The sequence below is a fragment of the Lissotriton helveticus genome, chromosome 10 (genome assembly GCF_964261635.1).
Source record: "Lissotriton helveticus chromosome 10, aLisHel1.1, whole genome shotgun sequence".
Classification (NCBI taxonomy): Eukaryota; Metazoa; Chordata; class Amphibia; order Caudata; family Salamandridae; genus Lissotriton; species Lissotriton helveticus.
The window spans coordinates 9,081,017-9,093,077 of record NC_136071.1 but is presented as its reverse complement, the minus strand read 5'-3'; the positions used below and the strand labels follow the sequence as shown (position 1 = coordinate 9,093,077).

At 46.6% G+C, this 12,061-nt stretch overlaps 1 protein-coding gene across 1 annotated transcript in view; it reads right to left on the bottom strand.

Annotated features, from left to right (window-relative positions):
- The window catches only part of ALAS2 (5'-aminolevulinate synthase 2), a 70,994-nt gene that overhangs the window by 27,449 nt on the left and 31,484 nt on the right, over positions 1-12,061 (bottom strand). The window contains exons 4-5 of the mRNA XM_078664538.1: positions 3,935-4,157; positions 300-484 (exon numbers count right to left, since the gene is read on the bottom strand). Of these exons, the coding sequence (XP_078520664.1) occupies positions 300-484; positions 3,935-4,157 (408 nt within the window). The remainder of the gene's footprint in view (positions 1-299; positions 485-3,934; positions 4,158-12,061) is intronic.

Here is a 12,061-nt window from a genome sequence, read left to right as displayed (position 1 = left end):
TTGCTACGATGAAGCATGTCACATTACGTGAGTGAGCCCACCGCGTCCAATTCTTGGATTTGCCATTCTCCTTCAAGTTTTATGCCATGACTGGAACCATTACAACTCTCGTAGGAGGACTGGGACAGTGATGTGACTGAGTAAGCCTGCACTTCCACCCTGCATGATGCACTATAACGAGACGCGAGGGGTGGAGACCCCTGTGTGCTTCGCTTAAGCCCTTCAGGGTCTCACTCATGGTCAAAAGAATGGCCCTGCCAATACCACCCCGTATGCCCCCACCCAGTGTAAAGGTGTACCTGGAAGCATCTTGGCCAGGGTGAAGAGGGTGGAATCGTTGGCCACAAAACACGAGGAGAAGAGCAAGGCGGCGTCCTTCTGGTGCAGGTCGGCGAGCTCGCATTCCAGGTCCACGTGGAACCGGCTGGTGCCAGAAATGTTGCGGGTTCCACCGGCTCCGGCCCCATGCTGCTCCAGGGTCTCCCTGAGAAAGAAAAAGGACAAGCGACATCAGGGGTGGGCAGAACCGCAAAAGTGCCAGCGTTCGGACCCTGCACCAGACATCCCATCTCTGAAGCATCAACATTAGCAGCCGCTTTACAACTTCTCCCCAACTCAAGACACCAACCAGTAGCAGGGGGCAGAACTCCATCCTGAGATACAACAAATCAAGGGTTTCAAGACACCAACCTGTACCAGGGGGCAGAACTTCATCCTGAGATACAACAAATCAAGGGTTTCAAGACACCAACCTGTACCAGGGGGCAGAACTTCATCATGAGATACAACAAATCAAGGGTTTCAAGACACCAACCTGTACCAGGGGGCAGAACTCCAGCCTGAGATACAACAAATCAAGGGTTTCAAGACACCAACCTGTACCAGGGGGCAGAACTTCATCCTGAGATACAACAAATCAAGGGTTTCAAGACACCAACCTGTACCAGGGGGCAGAACTTCATCCTGAGATACAACAAATCAAGGGTTTCAAGACACCAACCTGTACCAGGGGGCAGAACTCCAGCCTGAGATACAACAAATCAAGGGTTTCAAGACACCAACCTGTACCAGGGGGCAGAACTTCATCCTGAGATACAACAAATCAAGGGTTTCAAGACACCAACCTGTACCAGGGGGCAGAACTTCATCCTGAGATACAACAAATCAAGGGTTTCAAGACACCAACCTGTACCAGGGGGCAGAACTTCATCCTGAGATACAACAAATCAAGGGTTTCAAGACACCAACCTGTACCAGGGGGCAGAACTTCATCCTGAGATACAACAAATCAAGGGTTTCAAGACACCAACCTGTACCAGGGGGCAGAACTTCATCATGAGATACAACAAATCAAGGGTTTCAAGACACCAACCTGTACCAGGGGGCAGAACTCCAGCCTGAGATACAACAAATCAAGGGTTTCAAGACACCAACCTGTACCAGGGGGCAGAACTTCATCATGAGATACAACAAATCAAGGGTTTCAAGACACCAACCTGTACCAGGGGGCAGAACTTCATCCTGAGATACAACAAATCAAGGGTTTCAAGACACCAACCTGTACCAGGGGGCAGAACTTCATCCTGAGATACAACAAATCAAGGGTTTCAAGACACCAACCTGTACCAGGGGGCAGAACTTCATCCTGAGATACAACAAATCAAGGGTTTCAAGACACCAACCTGTACCAGGGGGCAGAACTCCAGCCTGAGATACAACAAATCAAGGGTTTCAAGACACCAACCTGTACCAGGGGGCAGAACTTCATCATGAGATACAACAAATCAAGGGTTTCAAGACACCAACCTGTACCAGGGGGCAGAACTTCATCCTGAGATACAACAAATCAAGGGTTTCAAGACACCAACCTGTACCAGGGGGCAGAACTTCATCCTGAGATACAACAAATCAAGGGTTTCAAGACACCAACCTGTACCAGGGGGCAGAACTCCAGCCTGAGATACAACAAATCAAGGGTTTCAAGACACCAACCTGTACCAGGGGGCAGAACTTCATCCTGAGATACAACAAATCAAGGGTTTCAAGACACCAACCTGTACCAGGGGGCAGAACTTCATCCTGAGATACAACAAATCAAGGGTTTCAAGACACCAACCTGTACCAGGGGGCAGAACTCCAGCCTGAGATACAACAAATCAAGGGTTTCAAGACACCAACCTGTACCAGGGGGCAGAACTCCAGCCTGAGATACAACAAATCAAGGGTTTCAAGACACCAACCCGTACCAGGGGGCAGAACTTCATCCTGAGATACAACAAATCAAGGGATTCAAGACACCAACCTGTACCAGGGGGCAGAACTCCATCCTGAGATACAACAAATCAAGGGTTTCAAGACACCAACCTGTACCAGGGGGCAGAACTTCATCCTGAGATACAACAAATCAAGGGTTTCAAGACACCAACCTGTACCAGGGGGCAGAACTCCAGCCTGAGATACAACAAATCAAGGGCTGTTCACCTCTTGGCCAACATGACCATCTCTGGCCTCAATAAACAAGAACACCACAGGAGGCTCAAACTAGAGTAAAGTGTGTGTTGGCTGAGGATGTGTCAACGCCCCGCCCCCTTTCTTCAATGGGTGGGCAGCTCCCTTCATCTGAGACCAGCAGGCAGAAGCCCTCTCTCTTGGCTTAGTCTCACGTGCCCACCAATATAGAGGCTCCCTTCTCCTTTGGGCCCCTGGGGTTGAGGGCCACCAGAGATAGAGTGGTCTGTGAGCAGGCTGGAAGATGCTGTCAGAGACCAGTGCCTGTGTGGGGATCTCAGACTGAATAGGGTGGGCTTAGGCCTTCCACCCAAGGCTGCTGCCTAGCAGAGTCAAAGGGCCTGTGCCAGGGCATGTCCTCATTGTAGACGCCATCTTCTTTGAGGCCTGTTCTGTGACACTTTATAAGTGGAGCTTGCAGATTGTCCACAGGTCGGTTGATCTGTTTGCTGAACTCGCAAGGCTTTGAGAAACCACAGAAATCAAGAGTTGTATATGCCTACCTGTCATTCAGCTGCTTTGCTGCAGTTACACATTTTGTAATATCATGCCCAAATATAGTTTGATGCGGGGAGCCAATTTTGGTTGCATGAGGTGCTTGGTAGCCACCATCACCTTATGCACCTTAGGCCGCCATTGGAGGGTTAATATAGAGAGGGTTGTATGATGTTACAACGCATACTTTTACAACGCATACCTTTACAACGCATGCCATTACAACGAATATTGTTAAACTACCTTTACAACGCATGCCATTACAACGAATATTGTTAAACTACCTTTACAACGCATACCATTACAACGCATAACATTACATTGCATGTTTGGTAAGTATTGGATAGTGTAGGGGTAAAAATTACTACTCTAACTACAGGGGGTGGAACAGTAGGGTAAGTGTTGGATAGTCTAGGGGTAAAAATGACTATTCTAACTCCAGGGGGTGCAACAGTAGGGTAAGTGTTGGATAGTGTAGGGGTAAGAATTACTATTCTAACTACAGGGGGGTGCAACAGTAGGGTAAGTGTTGGATGGTAATGTTATGCGTTTAAATGGTATGCGTTGTAATGACTGCGTTGTAATGGCATTCGTTGTAGTGGTATGCGTTGTAGTGTCGTGCGTTGTAATGGTTGTGTTGTAAAGACATGCGTTGTAATGGATGTTGCGTTGTAAAAGTTTTGTTGTATTGGTAGTGCGTTGTAAAAGTTGGGTTGTAAAGGTTGTTCCCCATAGAGAGCTGTGCTAAAAGGTATAAAGCCCCCTGTAAAACTGTGGTGTGAGGGTTAGCCTCTGGATGAGTCTGGCCTCATGCTGCAGCAGTCTTGATCATTCTTGTTCTTTGAACCCCCACTGAGTATTTGTTTTGTTGATTTTAGACTCTACACTCATCCCCCCTATTCGACGGAGGGCCCTCGCCCGGGGTACTCACGAGATGGCCCGCAGCACCCTTGGGTGTCGGCTCATGCCCAGGTAGTCGTTGCTGCACCAGACGGAGACCTCCTTCTTGTCACTGTGCAGGTCGGAGTAGTCCTCGGCGTAAGGGTAGGCGTCCGCCCGGCGGTTGACCGTCTTGAAGAGCCGGTAGGTGTGGTCTCGCTTCTTGTCGTCGATCCTGCGGGCGAAGTACTCGTCGTAGCCGAAGGCCTTAACACCTGCAAGGCAAGAATCAGAAATTAGGTATGACCCCCAACTCAGGCCTGGTGGTCGTACAACGTCGAGAGTGCCTTGACGCCCGTCATTAGCGCTCTGGGTGTGAGGCTTCAGTACAGGGATGGTCCCCGACAGAGGTCAGAAGTTTTTTTTATTTTGGAATATCTCTTTTTACAGTTTTTGCACAGAAAAACAAACAACATAATATAGGGGTCAGAATTAATGGGGCGCCTATCAGTGGAAGGGTAGTGCCAGGGGTGGTCTAGGATTGTAGTAGGTGTCTCCTGCAGGCTGTCAGAATAATTAGAGCACCTTCTTGCTGAATGATACCCTCCTTGGGAGCTAGGTAGGGCTTCAAATGGGGTGAAAAACATGGTGGCAGTCTAAAGAAGCATTTGCAATGCAATAGGTCTTGCATTAACATGAGATCTAGCAAGCAAGAGACACCAGGCAATCACCGCGCCGCAAGGGCAACGGCACCAGCTCCCTACCGCCAGCGCCGTGAGGGAAACGGCAGGACCCGCCGCCAGGTAGTTCAACCAGGCGAACTACACTCCCCAGAAGCCCCGGGGGAGGCGTCCAATCCTGACGCTCTGCACGCGCCCGGAGGCGCTTTAAGAACTTGGAACGCCTCACGCATCGCGGGACGCGCGCGGGCAGCGCCGGGCTAAGCCCGGGACAAGGGCGGGCCCTCTGTGGCCCTCAGAGGCCTGAGGAGTCTGGTCTGGGCCAGAAACGCTGCTCGGACTGGGTAGGCCCCTTTTGTATGTCGATGCTTAGTAGCAACTGAGACATTCTAAATATTGTGCCTATATTTTGTATGGTTCTGTTTTTGCTCTGTTTATCTCTTTTTATAGTGTGTTTTATCCTTTCCAAGCTCAATGTCAAAGGCTAAAGTAGGCACTATGCCTCTGGGACAGATTGCCATCGAGAACTACATGGTAAAAAAGGTCGCCCAGATAAACTGCGATCGACGTGCCTCACTAGGGAAAGGAGATACCACAGTATGTACACAGGATGATCCTCTGGTTGTTGAACAAGATACAGAGGATACTAATAGGGCTAGTTTGTCCAACTCGGAAATGCCCTCTCTGAGGTCTCCCGACCCGCTATCAGCTAGCCCATCAACATGTATGCTGACACTAACACCAATCTCTGTAAATGTTGAGGCAATGGTACACACAGGAGAGAGGGAGCAACCCGATATAAATAGTGAAGTGAGTGAGGGGGTACCCACTAAGAAGAGGCCAGTAAGGCAGTGTAGAAAGACGGCATTACGTCAAGGGGGACAACCAACTAGCAACTCAGCGGTAGCAATCCCTAGCCACACTACCGATAACATCTGGGCTGCAGCTAACAATCCCTTTGTGTTTACGGGAGCTGATTCAGGCCCCCCCAAGCAGAATGCCAGTAATAATATTACTATTGAGCAGTTCACTGCCTTAATCTCTATTATGGAGACTAGCCTGGGAACGAAGATAGAGGAAGCTCTTAAACCACTTGTGGATAAAATTGATTCCCTTGTAAAAGAAGTAGACAGGCTTGGGGGGCTTGTCTCCTCGCAGCAAAAGGCCGCTGGAGATACTAGTACTATACTAAAAGAAATAAGGTCCACCCAAGCTGAACAGGGGAAAAAAGTGCCAGCAGCAGTTAATTCGGCAGGAGCACAGAGTGCTTCAGGGAATAGACCCCAGCGCCCACTACCTGTCAGTTCCCCCCAATCTAAAGCAGGATCCCTGCAGCCAGGTGTTGGCTCACTTCCAACTACAGGTAACAAAATAGACCCTAGACCTGACAGAAGAAATCGTTATCTAAATCTTCCCCCGGATTGTGCGCCTTTTGTGGTGGTCTTAACAAATGTCCCTGCAGTTGGCACCCATCCGGCATCTCCACATGGCGAGTCATATGACTCGCTAAAAAACAAGACAGTCTCATGGCTAAATAAGAACTGCGGTTTCCCCGTTGGGTACTCAGATCAGATAACGCTAGTTAGAAGGGTAAACTGGGTGGGGCCCTCTAATAAAGTGGGTAATGGGGATTGTATTGTGGCTAATTTTAGACACCCCCAACATGTGGCAACTGTACTCCTGAGAGCTGCATCGCTGGCTTACAACGAGGGTAGTATCTGTGTTCGCCCACTGGGTTATTTTTATGCTCACCTTTGCACGGTGTCCCCGCAACTGAGTAGGCCAACACCTCGGTTTGATACTCTGACTCCGAACATTGGGAGTAATGGGATGCAATTTACATACAATGTAGTTAATTCTGGCGGGCAAGGCTTTCCAACTAACCCAGGGAACAGACTTGATCTTGGTGGGCAACGCCAGACGGGCTATAACGTCAACACACATAACAGATACGAACTCTTGTCCGGTCTTGACATGTGTGACTGACATAAAGTACCTGTGGGTAAGGATGGATTAAATGTAGCTGATCTAATATGCATTACTGACTCTACCAACCCACAGGAGCCCAATAAATGTGCGAACATTGTGTCTTGGAATGTTGCGGGTCTAGCAACCAAAATGGCAGATGAAAAATGGGTTACTTTTATTAAACAATTTAAGGTTATTTGCCTCCAAGAGACTTGGGATGTGGAGTGTGAAATGTTCTTAGAAGGTTATAAAGCGTTCTCTGTGCCAGCAACTCCATCTAATAGAGGAAGACCAAAGGGAGGTTTGGTGATTTTTGTCTCTGTTTTGATTACCTCGAGTATCCTCACCACTAATGTACAACGTTCATGTGCCCAGGGTATTGTTATGTCTGCCAAAAGTAACAGTGTTGGATTGGTCAATTTTTACAATGCTACTAATACCACCCTAGCATCTAATGATCTAACTGTACTAGATGAATATATTAATGTCTCCATGAGGAAACACAGCCTTAATTTAATGGTCATGGGAGATTTCAATGTGCACCTCTGTGGCGATCCCCTTAGGAAGTGTATACGGGATTTAAACTGCGATAGAGCAGATGGGCTACATTTTGTACATACAGCAGAGGGTGAATTTTGCAATTCCATGATGAATGATTTAGTCTTAACAATGGGCATGGAAATTAGAGATCCCTGTAAGAGCTTTGACACTCCGACTTTTAAAGGGCATGGCAGAGGCACCTTTATTGACCACATGCTATTTTCTGAAGCTTTGTTGCCTTTCCTAGAATCCTTTGATATTAACAAAAGTGAGTTCAGTGATCACAACCCCCTTGTGGTTTGTCTCAGGGGTTTTGGCCTCTCAGATGTCATGCCCTCACGTCTTGAAGGCAATCTGACAACGACCGATGGGAGGCGGCGCTTGAAGTGGTCAACTATTACCCCTGACCTTCTGTATAAAAATATAGAGGAATCCTGTGCAGATGAAATTGTTAATTGTACAGGGTTAGATCCGGAGGGGGTGCTTAATGCCTTTCAAGCTTTGGCGGGGAAAGTGTCAGGGTTACTTACGAAACCTTCAAAGGGAAATGTAGAGAAATGCGGGCCAAGGTGGTTTAACCAAGAGTGCTCGAAAGCTGCCCGTAACCTGAAGGTGGCATTGGCAGATGTACCGCGGAATCAGGAGAAAATCCGCCTCTGCCGCAAAGTATATAAGTCTTCCCTTAAAACACATAAGGACACTCTGCGTGTGGAGGCCTGGAATGAGCTTTTGGACCCCGAGACCCTAAATAGTAGCACGAAATTCTGGCAGTTAGTAAAAAAAACATTCCTGTCAGAATATCCGGGGGATGGGCTGGAGTGCTGTATAATGAAAGAGGATTGGTTTCGTCACTTTGAATCACTGTACTTTTCAGCCGATCTTGGAAATGGTGTGAGCTATCCTAGTGAATCTAAAGGAGTACTCAGGTTTGAGTGCGGCGAAGTGCTTGAAGCCATAGAAGGTTTAACATCAAATAAAGCCCCCGGCCCAGATGGCATCCCCCCTGATCTATTTAAGTCCAGACCACATTTCTGGGCTCCTATCTTGCAGGCGGTTTTTAACGCTGCCACAGTGGTAGGATGTCCAGTGACCTGGGGGGTGTCAACCATCGTCCCGGTTTTCAAAAAGGGAGATAGGGGTAGCCCACTGTGCTACCATCCAATCTCCTTAATTGATTCAAAGATTAAAGTTATCGGGAGAGTTCTGTTGAGGAGAATCACTAGTTGGGCAACCGCAAATAATGTCATGTCCATATCTCAATATGGATTTTGCGAGGGCAGATCCACGATAACTCAGTGTCTTAATTTGTTCCTCATACTCAGCAAATACACGGTAGCACAGAAGGGTACGATCCACCTCGCCTTCATGGACCTGTCGTCAGCCTTCGACTGTGTCAACAGGGGGAGGCTGTGGCAGCACATGAGGGCGAGGGGAGTCGACATTGGGATTGTCGACTTCCTGGTGGATATGCACCATCAAACTCGTGCCAATGTAAGATATTCATCCAATGGGGACACCACTGATAAGTTTATGATAAATAAAGGAGTACGTCAGGGATGTATTCTTGCCCCTTTTCTTTTTAATTTTTATATTAACGATTTGGATGCAGCTCTACAATCTATACAGGTGGATTGCCCCAGAGTAGGTAGAAGGGGCATCCCCGTGCTGTTATACGCGGATGACGCAGTTTTAATTTCGCGCACAGAGAAGGGTCTCCAGGCACTTTTAACTGCTTTTAATGTTTTTATGTCTGAAAGGGACCTAATGGTCAATAATTCTAAGTCCTAGATAATGCAGGTTGGCCAACGCCCAAGAAAGAACTTTGTATTTAAGCTTGATGATAGTCCCATTCCGGTCACAGAGACTTTTTCCTATCTGGGTGTGCTATTTGACTCGAAGTTAAGTTGGGCCCCTCACCTGGTGAAGAAGAAGAATGATATGTTGAGGGTTAATGGAACCATCCTTAATCTTGCGAAAAAGATAGGAAAGAAACCAATATCAGCAATGATTAAGTTATATAATGCTAAGTCTGTAGCCACGGCGGTGTATGGCAGTGAACTGTGGGGCTATGTGTCTAACACTCAATTACAGGTTATCGAAAACACCTTCTTTAAACGGTTACTATGTGTCCCTGCGAGTACCCCGAACCTTGTGGTGCACGAGGAGTTAGGGACACCGTTTTTATGCGATAACCTAGCACTGAAGCCACTGACCTGCTGGGTCTCGCTGTGGCTTAACAAGGAGATACCACTCACTCACCAGATTGTACGGGATGTAACATCTCAGGATAGCTGTATGCGCATCCCCTGGCTCAAATACTTGAAATCTTGCTTTGAAATGCTGGGGTGCCCTAAACTGTTTTCCCATCCGAGTGGCATTGTGAAGGGGGACATAACAGCGGTAAAAAGAGCCTATCTCAAGTTTAAAATGGCGGACAGAGAAAGTGTGGAAGTGCTGAAACCAAGTGTTAGAAAGTTTATTATGCTAAAGTCGTGTGGTGGAATGGAGCCCTACTTGGCTTGTGCCTTCAGCTCACATGAAAAGTTTCTGCTGACTAGGTTCAGATTTAACACTTTTCAGCAGCTCTTAATAAGACCCAAATCAGACATTTTTAGTAAACATGTAGCTCCCTGTGGCTGCGACGGGAAGTCTCCCCAGGATTTGCTACATTTTATATTTTTATGTAGGTTTTATGATTATCCCAGACGCTACTTTCTTGTTGATTTGCTGAGATTATTGGATTTTAAACAAATCAGACCTGCCCTCATCTATTTGCAGCTTTTGCACCAGGACTGTGTACTCCATATTTTGTCGTTTTTAAAACTTGCACTGAGAATAAGGACTTGCTTAGACCTATGATCTTTTTTAAGCGATATTGTACTATGTCAGGACCAGCAGGCCATCTTCTGCTAACTAAACAATCATGATGATTTTAATGATATTTGTGTATAATGTTTTTTAATAATGTATTGATGTGCAATTTGATAAAGTAATCAATGTATGTACTTTTTATGGTTTGAAATATTAACCGAAATAAAGTCTTATTTGATTTGATTTGATTTGAACATGAGATCTATTGCATTCCAAATGGAAGCCTTCACACACAACGGGAGGGAGGGTGGGGGGAGAAGACATGGACACGGGTGGGCGGGAGAGAGAAGGCACGGACAACGGGAAGGAGGGGGGAGTAAAGAAGGCAGTAGAAGAACCTCGTTAAAGAAAATAGTGTTCACAGTCTAAATAACATGAGCCGTGTAACAACGGAAGTAAAGGGGCCAGTCGCCATGGAAGGCAAAAAATGAAGAGGAGGCAGTACTTAGGAGGGACTAACAAGCCTATTGATGAATCAGAAGCCAGCATATAGGACAGACAATGACACAAGCCAATGGCAAACATGGGCGGAGAGTGGACGGGGCTTCTACTCGCTACTCGTCTACAACAGGTCTCGCAGAGCAGTGCGTGCGCGCTGGCTCAGGCGCGACCTAAAACAGGGGGTGTTCTAAGAAGCTTAGCTAGGAATCATTTCCAAGAGGTGTATCCTGGATAGTAAAGGGCGTGGAAAAAACTGCAAACTAAAATCCTGTGCTTTCCCTAGCGTACCACGTGACCAGTACTGTAGCGCCTCTGTCAGCTTTCTGTTATTGCATCCAGACGTATCACAGGGTAAGGGACATGAACCTGAAGCAAACCAAAGCCCTTAGCTTTGCATATTATTGTTTGCGCTATCAGATAAATGAGTGACAACAATGTTGTTACGAATATTTGCAATTGAAAATATTCCAGAAATATGAGTGTGAAAGACACATAAGGTCTGTGGACGGGGCAGTGGTCTCCAGAGTGTCTCAGGCACTCCTGTTCTTCCCTCTCTCCTCTTTCCTCTGCTGTCTCTCACTTTGTTAGACACTTAAGCCCTTTTTCTCTACACATCTTTCTGAAGTGGAACAACCTTTACAACGCAACTTTACAACGCACTACCATTACAATGAAACTTTTACAACGCAACATCCATTACATCGCATGCCATTACAACGCAACCATTACAACGCATGACACTACAACGCATATCACTACAACGCATGTCATTACAACACATACCATTACAACGCATAACATTACAACGTATAGTACCCTTACACTATCCAACACTTACCCTACTGTTGCACCCCCTGGAGTTAGAATAGTAATTTTTACCCTCCCGCTATCCAACACTTACCCTACTGTTGCACCCCCCTGGAGTTAGAATAGTAATTTTTACCCCTACACTATCCAATACTTACCATACATGAAATGTAATGTTATGCGTTGTAATGGTATGCGTTGTAAAGGTAGTATGCATTGTAATGGAATGCGTTGTAAAGGTAGTTTTTAAAAATTTGTTGTAATGGCATGCGTTGTAATTGATGTTGCATTGTAAAAAATGAATTGTAAAGGTATGCGTTGTAAAAGTATGCATTGTAACGTCATACATCGCTTTCTGAATTCGTCCTGCTTGTCTCACACTTCGTTTTGTTCCTCTTTAGCACACACTTTCACTCTGTCTTGAATGCACTCCCTCACACCTCCTTCACTTCACCGCTCCCCACGCACCCAGCCCACCCTCTCACCTTTAACTGCATTTTCTTATACTGTCACTCTGTCAGTATTTCGGCAGCCGTGTACCTGCTTCACACACTTTCGTTAAGAATCACAATAAAAGTTGGCACACGTGACCATTGCTCTGTGTGAGAGGCCAAGGATTGGATGAGCATGTACCATGGACCCCTTTATGTCTCACTGACAAGCGCTGCAAGAAACTCGCACTGCCTGCGGCCTCAGTTCCAGAGCTCTGAAGTGTGAACATCTATACATAAGTGCATATACTGAATGTACACAAATACAATAAAAAAGAAAGTTTTTTGACAACTGAGCGTACAAAAAGGGGCTCTTTACTACCACAACAAATGAAAAAACAAAACCAATAACAAACATAATCACATTAAAAAGTGGGGGGT